The following is a 20881-nucleotide window of genomic DNA, read 5'->3' as shown; positions in this document are numbered from 1 at the left end:
AGGCTGGAGTGCAATGGTGCGATCTCGGCTCACTGCAACCTCTACCTCCCGGGTTCAAGGAGTGTCTGCCTCAGCCTCACAAGTAGCTGGGATTACAGGCGTGCACCATCACGCCTGGCTAATTTTGTATTTTTAGTAGAGACGGGGTTTCTCCATGTTGGTCAGGCTGGTCTTGAACTCCCGACCTCAGGTGATCCACCTGCCTTGGCCTCCTAAAGTGCTGGGATTACAGGCGTGAGCCACCACGCCAGGCCCTACTTTTCATCTGTATAGATTTGCCTATTCTTGACCTTTTGTATAAATGGAATCATAATGATATGTGGTCCCTTTGTGACTGGCTTTTTTCACTCAGCATGAGTTATGGTTCCTCCACATGGCAGCACGTCTCAGTACTTCATTTCTTTTTATGACAGAATGGTTTTCCGTTGTATGGATCTGCCACGTTTTGTTTATCCATTCGTTGTTGATGGACATTAGGGTTGTTTCCACTTGATGGCTTTTATGAATAATGCTGTGGCGGACATTTGTGTGTAAGGTTTTGTGTTTCACCATCTCCTTTTAATCCTTAGCAGCTAAGGAGTGGGTTCGTGTGTGTGTGTGTGTGTGTGTGTGTGTGTGTGTGTGTGTGTGTGTGTGTAGGGTGCTTGGATACTCGTGGTGAAGAACAGTTGGAAGGAATCAAGGGGTGCTGGGAGGGTGTGGCAGCAGTGCCACCCCGCCTGGCACAGAGGTGTTCTGGCATTTGATCTACCTGCACAGCTTTATTGGTGAGTCCCAGCCTGTGGGATTTGGCCTTACAGGGCCACAGGGCAAGTGTGTTTGGAAGCCGGGGCCTCCCCTGGGACTAGGCCAGGAGCTGGCACAGACAGCTTGCTCCTGGCCACACGCTGAGGCAACTGGTGCCCCAGGGCACTGCTGTTGGCACCTTCCTGCCAGGCATGACCTGTGGATCACCCGGGCTTAGCCCAGCGCCCCAGCCTGCGTCAGCAGGGGCCACCTGGAGGGCTCCTCCGGGAGAGGCATTCTCGTGTGTCCCCCGCACTCCCCCGCCCCGTGGTACCCCTCGTGAGTCACCATCACACTGGGCCTCCTGCCACCCACCTGGGACATCGCTCAACCTTGTCCTAACCTCTCTCCCTCCTCTCCTGCCTCATTTCAGGTGAATACATCAAGACCTGGAGGCCACGGTACTTCCTTCTGAAGAGCGATGGCTCCTTCATTGGGTACAAGGAGAGGCCCGAGGCCCCTGATCAGACCCTTCCCCCCTTAAACAACTTCTCTGTAGCAGGTGTGTCTTGGGATGAGTGAGTGGGTCAGTGTTCTGGTGCTCACAGAATGGCTGGCAGGTCTTAGGGGCTCGTGGGACTTGGTCGTTGAGCCTTGGGCCTCTCCTGGGCCTGCCTGCCCTTGGATCCATTTTCGCCCTTCCCCTGCTCTCCCTCCTTGTTAGCTGGCCAGGTGGGGCTGTCCTGTGGGGAGATGCAGAGTGGGAGGGAGGGAGAAGCCAGGGCACTTGCCCACACCCAGCCCCATGCATCGCCTCCTTGTGGTGCCAGCTTCTGTCGGCCAGGCCTTGGGATCCCCAGCTGGTGGCAGGTGCGTCCCATTCTGTTCTTTGGTGACAGCCTCCATCTTCTGTCCCTCGGACGTAGAGGGGTCGCGGCTTCCCACTCAGCCAGTCACAGGGCTGGCCTCGCAACGTCTGTCCCTCCGTGATACCCAAAGGGATGCCTTCCAACCGGACCCTGGCGGTGAAGTTTCACAAGCCCCAAGCCCTTGGCTGAGCCTTGGAGAATACAGTCCTATCGATACCCCTGTCCCTTTCCTCCTCCTTCCCTCCTTGCTGACCTGATGGGTCACCATGTCCTGTTGTTCTGCCTGCTAAGAACGTTACAGAGGCACCCCCATCTCCACTGCCAGGGCCTTAGCTCAGACCACCGTCCTCTCCTGCCATGCTCTGGAACCCAGCATCCGTCCCATGCTGCTCTGCGTGAAGCGTTTTCCTGGTTGCTCTCCACATGTGCTGGTGACCCTGACACATCTGTTCCCAGCCTCATTGTCTCGCTAGAACTCACAGCCTGTCCCAGGCTGCTCCTTGGACACGTCTCCCCGAGTGTCTTCTAGGTCCCTCATACCTGCCACATCCCAACCTGACCGTCAGGCCTCTCCCAGCTTTCTATTCCTGTCTCCGTCTCATGGACAGCAGGCCAAGAGGCCTGGGCCTGGTCCTCAGTGCCCTCTCCCCATGGCCTATCTGCAGGGCTCCACTTTGGTGTGGCCCCATCCTCCCTAGCTGGCTGCCCACCTCCCTGGTCTTCTGACCTTCAGTCTCACCCTCTACATGGCAACCAGAGGGATCAGTCTCAATCTGTTTGTGTCCGATAATATCTAAAGCCTTCTGGGGCTCCCTGCTGCCCAGAGGACAAAGTCCAGATTCTTTCCCATGGCCGCCAGAGCCCTGCCCGGCTGGCCCCAGCCCACCTCTCCAGGCCTGTCTCTCACTTACCCTCCTTACCCTTGGAGCAGAATTGGCCACCTGCTGAGGATGTCAAACCTCCTCTTACCTCTGGGCATCTGTTCTCCATGTACCCTCTAAGTTCCCTTTTCCTTCAGGGCTTAGTTCAGAGAAGCTGCTTCCTCTGAGAAGTACCCCCATCCCCCAGGCTGGGTTGGATGCTGCCTCTTAGCTTCTGCACACCTCTGGGCTTGTCCCTATCACGGCCCTGTCTATGGAGCCATCACTCTCTGGTGGGCTCCTCTCCTTCCACACACACACTAGACCCTGAGCCCTGTGAGAGCAGGGCCAGGGCTGTCTCAGTCCCTAGAGTGTCCCCAGCACCATCTGGCATGGGGCTGGGCCTGTGGGAGGTGGCTCAGGCACTTTGGGCTGCAGGCTGGCAGGGCTGTCCCCTCAGCCCACTGCTGTCTGCTCCCTCTGCCTGCAGAATGCCAGCTGATGAAGACCGAGAGGCCACGGCCCAACACCTTTGTCATACGCTGCCTGCAGTGGACCACGGTCATCGAGAGGACCTTCCACGTGGATTCTCCAGACGAGAGGTGAGTCTGGGCCTCTGTGTGGCTACCCTTGAGAGGGACCAAGCCTGGTGTGAGGAGGAAAGGTACAGATGGAGAGATTTTCCCTGGGACCCTACATAGGGGTTTCCAGTCTGCACTTCTGGTCGGTGGGGGGGGTCTCCCCAGCTGGGGCTGTGAAGAGCTGGAGTTCTTAGTCTGAAGACCCTACTCTGCCCTCAGACTTGCGGGTGCATTGGAATCACAGGCAGAGCTCATGAAAAGTCTAGACCGCTGGGCCTCGTTTCAAGACCTGTGACTACCTAGAGATCTGCCCAGGGTCAGGGAACTACATTCTTTTTTTTTTTTTTTGAGATGGAGTTTCTCTCTTGTTGCCCAAGCTGGAATGAAGTGGCACGATCTCGGCTCACTGCAACCTCCACCTCCCAGGTTCACGTGATTCTCCTGCCTCAACCTCCTGAGTAGCTAGGATTACAGGCGTGTGCCACTATGCCCAGCTTAGTTTTTGTATTTTTAGTAGAAAAAGGGCTTCTCCATGTTAGCCAGGCTGGTCTCAAAACTCCTGACCTCAGGTGATCCGCCTGCCTCGGCCTACCAAAGTGCTGGGATTACAGGTGTGAGCCACTGTACCCAACCCTCTTTTTTTATTTTTATTTTTCGAGACAGAGACTTGCCCTGTTGCCTAGGCTGGAGTGCAGTGGCACCGTCTCAGCTCACTGCAACCTCCGCCTCCCAGGTTCAAGTGATTCTCCTGCCTCAGCCTCCCGAGTAGCTGGGATTACAGGCACACACCACCACACCTGGCTAATTTTTGTATTTTTAGTAGAGACTGGATTGGCCAGACTGATCTCAAACTTCTGGCCTCAAGTGATCTGCCTGCCTCCGCCTCCAAAGTGCTGAGATTATAGGCATGAGCTATCCTGCCTGGCAGGAACTACGTTGTTAATGAGCATCTCTATTGATTTTGAGGCAGGTGGTCCAGAGAGTCATTTTAAAAAGATCAATTTAGTCATCAGAAGAGATGATAAAGACTCATCTGTTTCAAAACTGAAACAGTGTAAGGTGGAGCTTCCCCCACCCTGCCCTTTCCGTCCACCTTCCTGCCCCCCAGTTAATCACTGTTCTTACGTGCCCTCGAAGAGCAGAGGGAGACCTTTGTGCCCTTTTTTTTTTTTTTTTAATACAAAAGGTCACATTGTACGTACTTCTGGACTTGCTTTTCCCTTAGTGTACCTTGGAGAATTTGCCTTGATATATGGAGAGATGCGGCTGCTTTGTTTCGTGTTTTGCTTTCCCTTTTTCTTGGACAATTGGATATGCGTGTCCCAGGTGTGTTTATTTAGCTGTTCTTTATTGTGATGCCGGGGGTTACTTCCGGCCTTTGGCTCATTATAAGCAATGCTGCAGTGAAATAGCCGTGTCTGTCTTGTTCGATGTGTGCACAGGTAGACCTGTGTGACGAGTGCTTAGATGCAGGATTGCCGAGTCACTGGGAAAATGAGTTTGTAGTTTTGCGATGTTTCCATTAGGCGATGTCTGAGAGTGCCCCCATGGCCTTGTGTTTTCAAACATTTGGATTTGTACCAGTCTGAACAGTGGAAAAATTCAGCACTTTGGGGTGTTTAACTTTCCTTTCTTTCTCTGTGGGTGAGTTTGACCCTCAAGGGCCATGTGAGTTTCCTATTCTGAACTGTCTATATTGTCTGTTTTTCTGTTGGATAGTTGGTCTTTTTCTTATTTATGTATTAGCTCTTTATATATTAAGGAGCTTAGTCCTTTGTAATCAGTGGGAAATGTTTTTTTTCGCACTTTGTCCTTTTGGGCTTCGCTTTGAGAAACAGTCTTCTAGCTTATCTATGGGGTAAGGTTTCAGCAGACCTTCTGGAGAGCCCTAAAATAGTGCCGTCCAAGAACACTTCTGGCTATTGTGGAAATGCCCTGTGTCTGTACTGCCCAGTAGGCACCTTTGCCGATTGCCTGTGCCAATTGCCTGTGCTGACTGCTTGTGCCGATTGAGCATTTGAAATATAGCCACCAAGGAATGGATTTTTTTAGTTTATTTTAATTGATTTAAATAGCTACATATGGCTAGTGGCTACCTTCTTGGACAGTACAGCTCAGGAGCCTACAGTATCATGAGACTTGTTACTATAATCTATACTATAATTATCGTTGCATATCCTCCCAAGGTAAAAAATATACTTGCCCCACTGAGGGGAACAAAATCACCGTTTCAAGCCAGCTGAGGTGCTACTCAGTTGAAAACTATGGACCAAAACATGAATGGCCAATAAAAACAGATCAAAACCAGTAGGTGTATAGGTCCTGGGTGTTGGGGGCTGGGTTTTGAAGACTGGATAGGAGTTGGCCACGGAGATAGCAAGGAAAAAAGTTCAGAAGGGACAGCATATGCAAAGGCCTGGAGGTGAAATAGCTCATGCATTCCAGCCACCACAGGGGTTCCTGTGTCACTAGAGAACCAAGGGGCCAGGAGTGTTGGAAGAGGGGAAGTGGAGGCGCTCGAAGCTGGGGAGCTCAGCCAAGGCCTTGGACTCCAGTTGGAGATCCCCACAGGGCTTGGCAGGTGCTTAATAAATTGGGATTTGTCCCAGGGTTGTTACACGATGCAGGGGGATGATAAACAGGAGCGGCTGATGCAGCAGTACCTGGCATAGTTTGCCAGCCTGGAATGGGAGCGGGGAGCCAGCAAAGTGTTTTAGTAGGCAGGAGAGATGGTCTTGTTTCCATTTTCACGAGACAACATGCCCTTTCCTTTACCCAGATTCTGTAGGCTGGAGAGCCCCACCTGCCTTTTCTTCTTGGTACCTGCTGCTGTTGCCAAAGAGAAAACTGCCGGAACTACTAAAAGACCAGGTCCCAGATTTCTGACCTTAACTCTGGATGGGTGGAGGGGGTGAGCCAGAAACCCAGCAAGAGGGAGGCCCCCTCCACTCTGCTCCTGGCTGACTGATGCTGTCCTCACAGCTCTGGCCCACATAGGCTGATGTTAGCTGGCCTCTCTTAAGCCTGGGGAGGGAGGCAGGGGTCACAGGGTAGGTGGGTGCCGGTTAGTGACTGCTTGTTGGCGAGGTGCTGCAGCGCCTCCTCACTGGGCTCCTGGTTGCCTCTCCAGCTTGCGAGACCGTCCTCCCTGTCCCCCACTTCACTGCAGACGTGTTTCACTTGGAGAAAAGTTGAAAGAATAGTATAATGAATGGACATCTAGGTGCCCCACTCCTAGGCTCTGCAGGCCCGCATTCACCGTGTCTGCCTCATCTGGTTGTGTTTTATGCTGAACTTGAACTTGTGTTCTTACTTAGTGACATTTCTTAGTGTTTCAGTGGGCATCTCCTAAGAATAAGGACTTTCTCTCCTACAGAATCATGATGCTGTCACGCCTGAGATGATTATAATCTTTGTTTTCTAGTAACTTCTCCTTATCCATGCCATACTTGAATTTCTTTAGTTACCTTTTGAAGGATATGCAACCTTTAGATCATTGGTTTTCAAACCCGGATTCATTCAAGGTACATGTCTCTTTGACTTGTTTTATTTAATCTAGTCCAGCCCTTTGTCTTTTTTTCCCCTCCCCAAGACATTGATTATTTATTTATTTATTTATTTTTTTAACAAGCCAGGCTAGTTGTCTTGTAGAATGTCACACCTTCTGGGTGTATCATATTATTTTCTTTTGGTGTTGTTTACTTTTGTTCTCCATGTCTGTATTTCTTGTAAACTAGAATTAGGCCTGGAACAGGGTTGACAAACTAGGGCCCTGCCTTCCATTTTTGTAAATAAAGTTTTATTGGAACATGACCATGTCCATTTGTTCATGAATAGTCTGACTGCTTTTGGCCTACTATGGCTGAGTTAAGTAGTTGTGACAAAGACTGGCTTGCAAAGCCTAAAAAATTTAAATAATTGGCCCTTTTAAATTTTTAATTAAAATTTTTTAAATTTAAAACTTTGTTTTAAATTGAGATAAGTTCTTGCTCTGTTGCCCAGACTGGAGCGCGTTGGTGCAATCATAGTTCACTGCAGCCTCAAACTCCTGGGCTTAACCCATCCTTATGCCTCAGGATCCTGAGTAGCTGGGACTACAGGACTACTACCGGCTAATTTTTAAATTTTTTTGTGGAAACAGAGTCTTGCTGTGTTGTCCAGGCTGGTCTCAAACTCTTGGTCTCAAGCAATCCTCCCTCCTCAACATCCCAAAGTGCTGGGATTATAGGTACAAACCACCACACCCCGCTTTCTGGTCCTTGATGGAAAAAGTTGGCAGACCCCTGGTCTTGGCAGGCAAGAATACTTAATGGTGCATCAGATGAGTATGATCCTTCTGTTGTTGTTGTTGTTGTTGTGACAGGGTCTCTGTTGCCCAGGCCTGCAGTGCAGTGGCAGAATCACGACTCACCGCAGCCTCAATCTCCCGGATTTAGGTGATCCTCCCACCCCAGCCTCCCTAGTAGCTAGAACTACAGGCGCCTGCCACCACACCAGGCTAATGTTTGTATTTTTTGTAGAGACAGGATTTCACCATGTTGCCCAGGCTCGTCTTGAACTCTGGGCTCAAGTGATCCGCCCGTCTTAACCTCCCAGAGTGCTAAGATTACAGCCATGAGCCACTGTGCCTGGCCATGTGTGATCTTTTTGATATAAATCTTTTTTTTTTTTTTTTTTCTCCTTCAAGACAAGAGTTTTACTCTTGTTGCCCAGGCTGGAGTACAATGGCGTGATCTTGGCTCACTGCAACATCTTCCTCCTGGGTTCAAGTGATTCTCATGCCTCAGCCTCCCTAGTAGCTGGGATGACAGGCAGACGCCACCATGCCCAGCTCATTTTTTATTTTTAATAGAGATGGGTTTCTCCATGTTGGTCAGGCTGGTTTCGAACTCCTGACCTCAGGTGATCCGCCTGCCTCGGCCTCCCAAAATGCTGGCATTACAAGTGTGAGCCACCGTGCCTGGCCTTGATGTAAATCTTACGTATTTTCTCTGCTTAGAACTCTGAATGGCTTTTACTCCCGCTTAGTGTAAACGCCGAGGTCTGTGCTGTGCCCTGCAGAGTCCTGTATGATCCAGCAGCCTCTCCAGAAGTGTTTCCTACCACAAGCACTCTCACTTCGCCACGTGTCTTCCTTGCTGTTCCTTAAACATGCCCAGCACATCTCTTGCCCGAGGGCCTCAGCACTTGCTGTGGCGTTTGTCTAAGGTCTTCTTCCCCGAGATGCCATCACAGCTCTCCCCGACTCCACGAGATCTCTGCCCCAGTGCCCCCGCCCCGGTGCGTCCTGCCCTGCCTCTCTTCACTCTCTTGCCCTTCCCCAGCTGTGCTTTTCTTCACAGTACCTGTCCACCAAGTGGGGCATTTATATTTATTTATGTATCTGGCACACAAATGGGTGTTCAGTAAATGTTTGTTGGATGAAGAAAAAATAATTAAGTTCTCTGAGCTAGATCCTGTTCCGAGGACTTTACATATATTAATGTATTTTATCCTCACAAGGAAGGCTATCCGCACACAGAGAGGGCCCCAGATACCCTCCAGCTGTAAATGCCCCTCCAGGTCGGGGAGGTGATGGTTAGGGGAGAGTCCCCACAGTCAGCCATCACTCCCGAAGTGATGGGGACTTGCTTGTGCATGAAGGACAGCCCTGCCACCTCCGCTTCAGCAAGCTTCTCTCTGGGGTGCCCCGCAGGATGGCCCAGGGCTGGGGTTCAGGCCCTGAATTCAGGCCAGCTGCCACGTCCCTCCCTCAGTGGGGCTCAGTTCCCTGGCTGTTATGGGGCTCAGGGGAGGAAGTAAACGTGAAGGCACTGGCGCAGGGCCTGCCCATGGCAGCTTTTGGCACACGCAGCGCCGGTGACTTTCTTACCTCTCTCTCCTCTGCCAGCAGCATCTCTTTTGTGGAGGATGCTGGGGTCTCCTCTCACTACCCCCAGTCTGTAGCCTGCACAGCAGCTACTGACTTAAAACAGAAATCGGAGCCTGTTCCCCCCTGACTAAAACCCTTCAGCGACTTCCTGTGGTGCTGAGGATAAGACCCAGATCTCTAACATGGTGGCATGTAGAGCCTGGAGTGGTCTGGGCTTGCCCTCCTCCCTGTCCTCATCTCCTTCACTCCCCTCTGTTGGCTCCAGCCATTCTGGCACCTGTGCGCCTTCCACAGACACCCCAGCTTGCTCCTGCCCTGAGGTCTTCGCCACACAGTTCCCTCTGCCTGGGTTCCTTTCCCTCCCAATCCCCTGCCTCCTTCCCTCCGTTTCATTTATTTCACAGCTGTGTGCCAAGGGCCTGTTGTAGGCACTGGGGATGGCCATTGTTCAGGTCCTGGTTTAAACATCACCTCCTCAGGCCTCCTCTGACTGCCCTCTGAGAAGGAGTCTCCCTGTTTGGCCCCCACCTTGGAGCTTCTACACACTTGTCTTCCCCTTCAGGTCAGGAGCCCTCATGGGCTTGTCCCCTGCTGCATCCTCAGTGCCCTGAACAAGCCTGGTGCACAGAAACACTCCACATTTGCAGGCTGGTTGGGCAAACTCTAATGACAGCCTTCTGAGACCTCACTGTGCCGGGCACTGCTCTCAGCACTTTTATGTCCAGGATCTCATTTCACCCTGATAGGACCCTCTAGTGCCTCACCCACTGAGGCACAGGAAGGGCATACAGCCTGCCCTGTGTTGCCTGCAGGAAGGGGCAGAGCTGGGATCCACGCCCAGGCCATCCCCCAGAGCCTGTCCTCTCACCCACTGTGAGGTCCCCAGCTGGTGTGGAAGGCAGGCAGCGCATTAGGCGGCAAGGTCCCCAGAGCTCCTGGCCCAGAGCCTGGGCTCGCCCTGTACTGTGCCCTTCCCAGTGTTGGTAGGGCGAGCGTGGCTCCCCCCATGTCCCTCCCGTGGCCCTGAGCCCAAATGAGGATTGGAAGTTCCCGAAAAATACCGATGGGAGAAGTGCTCTTGGAGGTAGAAGTGCCTGGGTGGTGTCCCTGGCTTCTGTAGGTGGGCAGTTGAGCCTCTCTGTGCTTCGGTCTTGTTGTTTTAGCATGAAGTGAATGGCAGTACCTACTACACAGGGTTGCTGGGAGGGTGACAGGAGTCCTCCCGCAGAGCACACAGTGGCACCAGCTTCCGCAAGTGGAAGATGTTCGTGGGACTGCTGTTGAGGGGCGGGGCTGGGGGCCCCTCTCTGAAAGGCGAGTGCAGATCACGGCTTCCGAGGAGAGTTCTTTCTTCGCTTTGCCCCTGGGCTCCCTGGCTGCGTCCCACGAACCTTCCCTAGAGAGGGTCCCAGCTTTACCCTCCTGGGTCTCGCGTAGCTTTCAGCAGCTTCGCTGAGGCTCAGGGACAGGCGGGTGGTGCTAAGGAGGAGTAGGCTGTGCACAGGTGAGTCCCAGCTCTGCCACGTCCCTGCTGTGTGACCTTCACAGGTGACTCCACCTCGATGTGCCTCAGTCCCCACAGCAGAAATGCTGGCTCTTGAGAATTGCAGTGCCCTTGAGAGTCAAGCAGGGTGGTGTCCGGAGCTGGCCATTCAGTATTGTTATTTTTACAGTCGTGGTTTTCCCAGGGCTCTCCTCTGGGGGCTGGAAGATACTTGAGGCCCAGCTTCAGGGGGAGCTCCCCTTTGCCCCAGACCCCATGTTGCAAACCCTTGAGAAGGATCCTGGACATAGGCCCTTGCTTTTCGTCTGGAATTCCAAATGCTGCAACCTTGCAACTTTGGTCCAGTTAGAATTGGATCGGAGGGTGTCAGGCAGCAGACGAGCCCCAGTTGCTCCCGGATAACCTCCTGCGTTGCTGTGGTTTCTGGAGCTCTCTGTAGGGTGGGCAGTGGGAGCCAGGGTAGGTGGGGTAGGCCCGCCCCGCAGGTGTCTTCGGCACCCTCCCCGAGTTGAGTGCCTTCCGCCCAGCCCTGTGTGCGGTGCTGTGTGCCCGCAGTCCACCAACCTCTTAGCCCCAGGCCCTGGTTGCGGGGAGAGCTGTGAGGGCTGAGCTTGTCTAGGTGGCAGAGCCACTCTTGGAGCCCCAGCTGGGGTGGCTCCAGGGTCCGTGCTCCTGATTCCCTTCTGGAGTAGCCTCCCAGAGCTGCTTCTCGGCTGGTGGTATGGCTGTGCCATCTTTCATGTATTCGGGTTCTCTCCACAGAGAGACCATCTGTGTTCTCTCCACCCCTCTCTTTGAAAACAAAGATGCTACCATGCTGTACATCCTAGTCTGCATCTGCCATCTTCACGTGACAGTCTCTCAAGATTTTTATATATGAAAGACATATTTTCCTTTTTAATATATTCACTGTGTCTCTTAGGAGATCTGTGATTTTTTTTTCTCAATCCACCATCATTTACTCAGAGTCAGCATTAAAAAAATTTAAAATTTGTGAGAGGACAACTATGTCTGATAAAGCATGTCATGGAAGGCTGGGCACGGTGGCTCACACCTGTAATCCCAGCACTTTGGGAGGCTGAGGCGGGCAGATCATGAGGTCAAGAGATCGAAACTGTCCTGGCCAACATGGTAAAACCCTGTCTCTACTAAAAATACAAAAATTAGCTGGGCATGGTGACGGGTACCTATAGTTCCGGCTACTCTGGAGGCTGAGGCAGGAGAATTGCTTGAACCAGGGAGCCACTGCACTCCAGCCTGGCACCAAAGCAAGACTCTGTCTCCAAAAAGAAAAAAGAAAAAAAAAAAAAACCTGTCATGGAGTCGGCTCCTGCCCCGTGCACCCCCCACCTTTTTTTTTTTTGAAAAACAGGAATATCAGTGTAGCGTTTGGGAATTAGGCTGTAATTTGTTCCATAGAGGGCATGGGTTACAGCAAGTTGAGACATACTGGCTTGAGACGTTGGGCCAGGGAGTGCAGAAGCCAACACCTCTCTGCCTGGGTGTGCACCAAGGCTCAGTGTATGCTCTGCCCGCGTCTGCACTGGGCCTTGCTGCGCCCTGGCTCTGGGACCACCTGGACTTTGGCTGCCTCACTCTTTCATTACCCAAATATCTACCGAGTATCCACCCATGAGTTCTGGGGGCAGAACCGTGTTCAAAGCAGGTGGAAATATCTGCCTCCATGGGGTGGACAGAGATGGGTTATGGGGACTCCAGTCTCTGAGTGGGTGGGGAGGGCAGCGTGTCTTTTGTGATTCCAGCTACCAAGGCTGGAACAACTGCTATTTTTCTGGAATCTGGTTTTTAAATCTGTGCCTCAGTTCCTCCTTCGTAATGGGTGGGAGTGGTTGATGATAGTGAGCGCTTCCCATGTGTTATTAGAGGCTGTTCCTTTTCCTGGACTCCCAGTTCCCTTTCCTGGAGGCAGGCAGGGCTCCAGGATCGCGACTTCTCTGCTGGAGATGTTTGTGCCTATGTGAGTATGTGTCCGCAGAAGTTCATTATTTTCTAACTCAGGAGCACAGAACTGTACACTGTTCTTCACCTTCCTTCATTTTGAAATGTTTTATAGAAACGGGGTCTTCCTGTGTTGTCCAGGCTGGTCTGAAATTCCTGGGCTCAAACAATCCTCCAGCCTCTGCCTCCCAAATTGCAGGGATTACAGGAGTGAGCTACCTCACCCGGCTCTGCACCTTCCTTTTTTCCTTAAGATGTCTCAGATCATCCCAAGTCAGCATACAGACCTGCCTCCATCTTTCCCCCAGCTGCGGAATGTCTCATTGCACAGATGCCTCACAGGCATTCTACCTCACAGCGGCCTGTGTGTTAAACACTGCTGTGATATTTCATCAAATCGAAGGTGCTGTCGTCGGGGAGGCTCCCTATTTCGTATAGTGCCAAGAAAAAGGAGTGGCTAGTTAAATCAAGACAGACCCCAACTGTGAGATGCATCTGCATTTCAGCAGTGTCAAAATGTGGAAGAGGGTGCATGGTGGGATGGATGGAAATAGAAGTAGTTTCGCGTGGTACACCAGGAACGAGACTGGGGAGGAATACAGCCCAGCAGGGTGCCCCGGCTTGGATTTTGAAGCCCAGTCCCAGCCACTTGTTCCCTGCCTGACCTTGGGTGGGTGCCCCAGTGCCTCAGGAACACAGGAGCAGTGACACTTGCCCTGGGGCGGGGGCCACCCTGGAAGATGCGTGTGAAGAGCTGGCTGCACTCCCTGTGGCTTATTTAAATCACTGGGATTTGGGAAGTTGCCTACTTGTACTCTTTGAATTTTCTCATTATCAGTAAACATTTTATTTTTCCTATTGGACATGTGGGTATTTTCTAGACACAAGCAAAATACAAAGAGGGTTCAAAATGCATTGGGTTGAAAACACCTAATTGTGGTGTGGTCAAAAATGGGGGATGTGGACAATTTGGTGTCATTCAGCCTAGTATATTTTTCATTGTGGTCTCTGGTCGTTTTCACTTATTAGGCAGAACAGTTTGTAAGTATCCAAAGAAAATTCTTTTCTTTTTTTTGCTGATTGCAGTGGCATGATCATGGCTCACTGCAGCCTCCACCTCCTGGGCCCCCGAGTAGCTGAGACCACAGGCATGTGCCACCACAACACCTGGCTAATTTTTTATCTTTGATCTCTACAAAATGGGTATCCGTGTTGCCTAGGCTGGTCTCAAACTTCTGGATGCAAGCCATCCTCCTGCCTCAGTCTCCCGAAGTGCCAGGATTGTAGGTGTGAGCCACTGAGCCTGGCCCAAAGACAGTTCTTTCCCAGCAAGTTCTAAGCCATGAGTGACAGAACTAGTTTATTGTTTATTTTTATTATTATTATTATTTTGAGATGGAGTCTTGCACTGTTGTCCAGGCTGGAGTGCGATAGTGCAATCTTGGCTCACTGTAACCTCCCCGTCCCAGGTTCAAGTGATTCTCCTGCCTCAGCCTCCCAAGTAGCTGGGACTACAGGCGCATGTCACCACGCCTGGCTAATTTTTTGTATTTTTAGTAGAGACTGGGTTTTACTATGTTGGCCAGGCTGTTCTCAAACTCCTGACCTCAAGGGATCCTACGCCTTGGCCTCCCAAAGTGCTGGGATTACAGGCGTGAGCCATCGCACCTGGCCTGTTCTTATTTTTTATTTTTGCTTTTTGAAAACTTTTTTAGAGATGGGTCTTGCTTTGTTGCCCAGGCTGGTCTTGAACGCTTGGGCTCGAGCACTTGGCCCACCTCGGCCTCCCAAAATGCTGGGATTACAGGTGTGAGCCACAGTACTTAGCTTCTAGTTGACTGTTTTTAAGCCAGGCTCCCTTCTGCTGGGACCTGCTTCCTGTCCACCAGCTTCTCTCCTCTACATCCCTGGGCTGCCAGGACCTCTGTCCCTGCCATGCAGACTCCCTGCTCCCAGCGGACTGTCCCCTCCAGGGATCCTGTAGGCCAGCTCTTGCCTTGTAATGTCTTCAGCTCCTTTGGCTAATGAATGCTGCTTCTTACTCTTGGTTTAACTTTACAAAACATTGGTAACTTATAAACTGGAGCTTGTCATTTGTTCCGAAGAATTTACAGGAGCCCTGTCTCTCCCTCATTCAAGGCTCAGGGTGCTGGCTCATTTTCAAGGGGCTGTGAAAGAGAGGGTCACTCCTTTTTGATCATTTGCCTGCTGCCTGGCTTCAGATGACCCTCAGGCCAGGTCACTTTAGGGAAATTGGTGATCTCTCTTTGTATTCCACTTTTTTTTTTTTTTTTTTTTTTTTGAGACGGAGTCTTGCTCTGTCACCAGGCTGGAGTGCAGTGGCGTGATCTGTGCTCACTGCAACCTCTGCCTCCCGGGTTCAAGCAATTCTCCTGCCTTAGCCTCTTGAGTAGCTGGGATTACAGGCGCCCGCCACCACGCCCGGCTAATTTTTGTATTTTTAGTAGAGACGGGGTTTTGCCATGTTGGCCAGGCTGGTCTCGAACTCCTGACCTCGTGATCCATCCGCCTCAGCCTCCCAAAGTGCTGGGATTACAGGCCTGAGCCACCGGTGGCACCTGGCCTGCATTCCACACTTACCCACCCGTTCCTCACCATCACAGCCAGGGGTCTGTGGAGTTTCACTCAGGTCCCTTCAGCTCTCTCTGGTTCTGACAGATCTTGCCCAAATTCCCATGGGTATGTGGTCATTTGCTTGCCTGTTGCAGGGGGTGGCTGGGAGGTGGCACTCAGCCCTTTGACTCTGAGGCCCAGGACTCCTGGCTCCTGGGACTCACGTGTGTCCCTGACAGGGAGGAATGGATGCGGGCCATCCAGATGGTCGCCAACAGCCTCAAGCAGCGGGCCCCAGGTGAGGACCTCATGGACTACAAGTGTGGCTCCCCCAGTGACTCCTCCGTGGCCGAAGAGATGGAAGTGGCGGTCAGCAAGGCACGGACTAAAGTGGTAAGTGCTGGAAGCAGGGGTGGGGCTGCCAGCCTGCGATGCCCCCCACCCCCATTGCTGGCCCTGCTCTCCTTGGTTTCCATACACAGTTCAGGGGGCTCAGCTGAGAGACAACAGAGCTGCCCTGTAGGGTGGGGTGATTTCAGGTGGCTGGTGCCCTTGGGTCTTCTCCGTGCCCGTGGGGGAGGGAGCAACCCTAGGTGGACCCACTGTAGCTTCGTCCTGGGAGGTGGTGAAGACTTGGCTACCCCCACATCAGAGCCCAGCCCTCCCAAGGCCCTGTGCCTGCAGAGCCTGGTCTGAAGGCCGCTTCAGAACACACAGTTGCTGCCCAGAGCCTCCCTTCCTGCTCCAGCCTAAGCCGTTTGGCAACAGTGTCTTTTGGTTTTCCCCTTTCTTTTGTTAAAATTTCCTCCCATGGGCCGTGAGCCAGGCGCTGACTGCCCCCACTCTCCCTGTCCCTGGCAGACCATGAATGATTTCGACTATCTCAAACTCCTTGGCAAGGGAACCTTTGGCAAAGTCATCCTGGTGCGGGAGAAGGCCACTGGCCGCTACTACGCCATGAAGATCCTGCGGAAGGAAGTCATCATTGCCAAGGTGCGTGCCCCGGGAACTGTGCTTGCTGGCCCCTGCGGGGGCTGAGGTCTGGAGCCTGACCCTGAGGCCTGGACGCTTACCCACGCTTTCTGCTGCCGTGGGCTTATTTCCCCCACAAGTTCCCTCCAGAAAAGGGGGAGCCTGAGGCCCAGAGAGGAACAGCAGGCCTTGCTGCTGAGTCCCCACTGCCACCCTCTGGTAGGGGCTGGGGGTGCCTGTGGAGAGAGCGAGCCTCGGGGCCCCACCCAGCAGGTACTGTCAAGGGAGGCTGGGGCCTGTTGGGGAGGCTGTGAGGACGTTCCTGTTGGGGAGGCCAGGGCTCTGCTCAGGGTATCCCAGTTGGAGGCCGGGCCAGGAATGGAATTCTACTTTTTCCCTTATTTGAAGTTTTTGTAGTGGAAGTTTCCAAAAATACTCAAAAACTTAAAAACAAAATAAATATTACGGACCCCCATGTAGCCACTGTCCAGTTTAACCAGTTATCAGCGTTTAGCCAGCCTTGTTTCCTTAGCTCTGCCTGCCCCTCTTGTTCTGGAATACTTTAAGGCCTGTCCTAGACATCACGTCACTTCACTCATCCATACTCGAACACGTGCCCTGACAGATGAAGGCTGTAAAGAATATAATCGTGGTGCTGCCATCAGAGCCAATCGCATTAACTGTTCATTCCTGATGTGATGATTGGGCCTAAGGCAGCATTCCTCAGCCTCAGCACTGTTGACATTTTGGGACAGATTGTTCTGTGCTGTCGGGGCAACCCTGTGCATTGTAGGGTTTTAGCAGCACCCCTGGCTTCTACGCACTAAAGCCAATAGTAGCTCTCCAAGTTGTGACAATCAAAAATGACTTTTGGATTGGGTGCTGCAGCGCATGCTTGTAATTCCAGCACTTTAGAAGGCTGAGGTGGGAGGATCGCTGGGCTGGGCTCCTTGACCAGCCTGGGCAACAAAGCGAGACCCTGTCTCTATAAAAATAAATTAGCCGGACATAGTGGCGTGCACCTGCAGTCCCAGCTGCTCAGGAGGCTGAAGTGAGAGGATCAGTTGAGCCTCAGAGGTTGAGGCTGTAGTGACCCATGTTCACACCACTGCACTCCAGCCTGGGCAACAGAGCCAGACCCCCAGCTAAAGAAAAAAAAGACTTTAGACATTCTCAGGTGTCCCCTGGGGATCAACTTGCCCCAGGGAGAGCCTGTGTGAAGTTGCTGTAGGTGGCTCCAGATTTTTGGAACCTCTCCTGGTGGTTCTGCTGTATAGTCAATTAGAACCTGAATTAGAGTCACCCAAAGGGCTTGTGAGACAGTGCTAGGCCCACCCTGAGTTTCTGGCCCAGTGGGCCGGGGGGTAGGTCCCAGGAATTTGCATTGCTGCTAGTTCCCAGGCAGTGCTGATGTGCCTCGTGTGGGGACCACACCCTGAGAAGCACTGCTTTGCTGTCTAGAGCTTCATTAGGCCCAGTTCCTTCTTTGGGCAAGAACGCTTTCTAGGTGGGGCTTCCCACAGCCTGTGGTGGCATCTCGGGGCTCTTGTGATGTCTGTCTCCCCTGCAAGGATGTCACAAGTGTCTTGCCCCTAGCAGCCTGGTCCCTTCATTGTGACATTCCTGCTGACTTTTCACCTGTGGCTTTGAGAGCCACTGATGATCCTCGTCTGGGTCTGTTCTTTGTTGAGGGCTTGCAGGCATTCACATTCCACTCCTGTGATTGTTTCTGCATTTGTGGATGGGAATGAAATTGCATTTCACAAGGCCTTGCTTCCCTTCCTCGGGTCGGGGTGGGGTGGGCAGGCATGGTGTTGCCCGCCAGCCCCTCACCCGCAGTCTGTCTGCAGGATGAAGTCGCTCACACAGTCACCGAGAGCCGGGTCCTCCAGAACACCAGGCACCCGTTCCTCACTGTGAGTTGCCCTCCCTTTCCCAGACAGTGTGAGGCCAGCCTTTGGACAGAGCTCAGAGAAAGAGCCCAAATCTTCTGCTACAAAGCACAGCTTGGGGTAGGCCAGGCGGGCAGGGCACGGTGCTGCTGCGCCCGCCAAGTCATCGAACCAAGACGTGGGGTGGGGTGAGCAGGCTCAGGGAGTGGGAGGTGACGGCTGCTTCAGGGATGGTGGCTTCGTGTACGCACTTGAACCAACTGAAGATAACACATTATTTGATGGCTGCTGTCTCTGTGAGTTAGGGCACTTAGCCCAGCTGGTGGAAGTAGAAATACATATTTTTTTGTTTTTGTTTTCAGATACGCTCATAGAGGCAGATGTGTTAGCATTGTGTTGTCTGTCAGCTTGGACTGAGTAGATGCCTATTTGGGCTGCAGTCTCCATCGAGGCCAGTGGCCACCAGTTAAATGGATTAGATTAAGGATGGCTTATGTGTCATTTCTTTATCTCAGTGGCTGTCCAGGTATCCTATTAAGGCATAGTACTTTTTCGAATAAACTCTTATGAGGTACCACAGTGTAGAAAACAGAATAGTTGAGTTGTCATGAGCTGAGGTACCCCCTGTCCATCCTGTCATTGAAGTTGGCTCCCAAGCCTTTGCCACTCCCAGCCACAGCAGACATCACTTGTGTATGTAAGTTGAACACATTTTACTGTAAAAACAAGAGCCCTGGTTGCTCTAGTTTTCCCCTGGCTGTGCCTGATGGAGGCAGAGGACAAGATGGTTCAGCATGTAACCCTTTCTTACCCGCAGAGCCATGCCTTCACTTAACGCCCCAAAAGGTGCAGCCAGTATGTGAACCCCATCTGGCTAATTCCCAGGGGCCCCAGCCAGGGCAGCGTGTATGTGTGCAGAATAAGCAGGGCCAGGTCCCTGCCCTGGTGTGGCTCAGCAGAGTCCTCCTCCCTCCCACCTCCTACCCTGCTGCCTTCATCCGCCAGGCGCTGAAGTACGCCTTCCAGACCCACGACCGCCTGTGCTTCGTGATGGAGTACGCCAACGGTGGCGAGGTGAGCCGCGGCTGCCTTGGCTTTGCCCTCTGGGGCCTTCTTTTTCAGGATGGGGCGGGATGGAGAGGAGCTGTGGGTGAGATGGAATGGTGGAGGGAAATTTCAATGTCATCTTGTGCTCCTCTTCCTTGAGGCAGGCGGCATCATCTCCATTTTGCGGGGTGGTCACTGAGGCTCAGAGAGGTTCAGTAGCTTGCCCAGGTTTACACAGGTAGTGAGTGGGTGGGTCAGGTCCACACCAGTCCAGAGAGGTGTGGAGAGGGCTGTGGGGCAACAGCACTGGGAAGGATGGTCTTAAAGGCCCCAGAAAAGGCTCCCAAGGGTTAAAACCTAGCAGCCCTCTGTTCCCATGTCCTTCCGAAGTGGATTCCAGCAGCCACTCAGCTCCCCCTCACAGAGTTACCTCACTTCTGTCCCCCACTGCTTGCCTCGCGCCTTCTCTGTGCAGCGGTTGGCACGCCTGTATTGGGATGGGAGGTTTGCTTATCCGTCCGATCTGGGCTTGCCCACAGCCTATTGCTACTTGGTCATGACATGTGCTTCTCTTTGCCTCCATGCTGTCCTCCCTCCTCTGTCTTGGATGTCCCTGTTGTACCTTCTTGTGGGTGTCTCCTGGTGGACCCTCGCCCTTCACCCCCAGCTCTGTGTCACTCGTGAGCTTCTGCGCTGTGCCTTGCTTGGTCCCTCTAGCTGTCACTTACTGGTTCATGACACAGGTGTCACCACATCACTGAGCTGGGAAGGTGAGGGCAGGTGGGTGTGCTGGGGCCTGACCTCCTCTCCTCACCCCTTCCTCCCGCAGCTGTTCTTCCACCTGTCCCGGGAGCGTGTCTTCACAGAGGAGCGGGCCCGGTTTTATGGTGCAGAGATCGTCTCGGCTCTTGAGTACTTGCACTCGCGGGACGTGGTGTACCGTGACATCAAGGTTAGTGGCAGCGTGTGCACCAGGCTGACCTGTGGCACGCGCACACCACATGGGACTCACACTGGGGAGGTGGGGCTGAGGCCTTCTGCCCTGACTCGCCAAGCTTCCCACCAAGGTCCCGGGTGGTGGTTCTGTAGCAAGTGGCCCCAAGTAGGGACCTTTCCAAGCCTCCCACGAGCACTCCTAGGCCGCTAGTGGAGTGTGGACTGACACAATCCCTACTTTATTTATTTATATTTATTTATTTATGAGGAGTCCTGCTCCGTTCAGTGCAGTGGTGCGATCTCAACTCACTGCAACCTCCGTCTCCTGGGTCCAAGCTATTGTCCTGCCTCAGCCTCCCAAGTAGTTGGAATTACAGGTGTCCGCCACCACGCCCAGCTAATTTTTGTATTTTTAATAGAGATGGGGTTGCACCATGTTGGCCAGGCTGGTCTCAAACTCTGACCTCATGATCCACCCACCTCAGTCTCCCAAAGTGCTGGGATTACAGGTGTGAGCCACCGCACCCAGCAAAGTTTAGAAGATAGTTCGGCAGTGTGTGCACAAGAGAAATGGGGACACACATTCATCTTAGAAAGTGTCCCCCTCACTCAGCAGCAGGACTCACTCTAGCCCCAACTGGAACAACCCAAGTACCCACTCTGAGAGGAGAGGTCAGACCCACTGTGGAGTGTTCGCACAGTGGGGTGCCACACAGCAGTTAGGAATGAGCTACAGCGACACGCGACAGTGTGGACGCATCTCATAGGCTAATGTCGAGGGAAAGCCGCACAGAGGAGGTGAGTCCACAGTTCACAGGTGTGTCTGTGTGCAGTGGTACAGACGGGAAGTAGAGGTTAATTCTTGTGGGGGATGGTCAGTAAGTGGGAGGGGCACACAGGGCCTTCCAGGGGGAGATGTCATCTCAGCCTCACAAGCAGCTGGGACTATAGGTGTGTGCCACCATGCCTGGCTAATTTATTTTTCATATTAAAAAATATGGAGCCGGGCGCGGTGGCTCAAGCCTGTAATCCCAGCACTTTGGGAGGCCGAGACGGGCGGATCACGAGGTCAGGAGATCGAGACCATCC

At 52.7% G+C, this 20881-nt stretch overlaps 1 protein-coding gene across 1 annotated transcript in view; it reads left to right on the top strand.

The window, feature by feature from the left end:
- Nucleotides 1-20881, top strand: part of AKT2 (v-akt murine thymoma viral oncogene homolog 2) — a gene marked incomplete at its 3' end in the record, with an annotated part of 48399 nt that overhangs the window by 19419 nt on the left and 8099 nt on the right. The window contains exons 3-9 of the mRNA XM_011952466.1: nucleotides 1160-1288; nucleotides 2946-3057; nucleotides 15185-15338; nucleotides 15807-15938; nucleotides 17768-17833; nucleotides 18815-18883; nucleotides 19686-19808. Coding sequence (XP_011807856.1) covers nucleotides 1160-1288; nucleotides 2946-3057; nucleotides 15185-15338; nucleotides 15807-15938; nucleotides 17768-17833; nucleotides 18815-18883; nucleotides 19686-19808 — 785 coding nt within the window. The remainder of the gene's footprint in view (nucleotides 1-1159; nucleotides 1289-2945; nucleotides 3058-15184; nucleotides 15339-15806; nucleotides 15939-17767; nucleotides 17834-18814; nucleotides 18884-19685; nucleotides 19809-20881) is intronic.

Source organism: Colobus angolensis, unplaced genomic scaffold (genome assembly GCF_000951035.1).
Source record: "Colobus angolensis palliatus isolate OR3802 unplaced genomic scaffold, Cang.pa_1.0 Scaffold34, whole genome shotgun sequence".
NCBI classification, from domain to species: domain Eukaryota; kingdom Metazoa; phylum Chordata; class Mammalia; order Primates; family Cercopithecidae; genus Colobus; species Colobus angolensis.
Note: the sequence above shows the minus strand (reverse complement) of the source record. Positions and strands in the feature narration are given on the sequence as shown.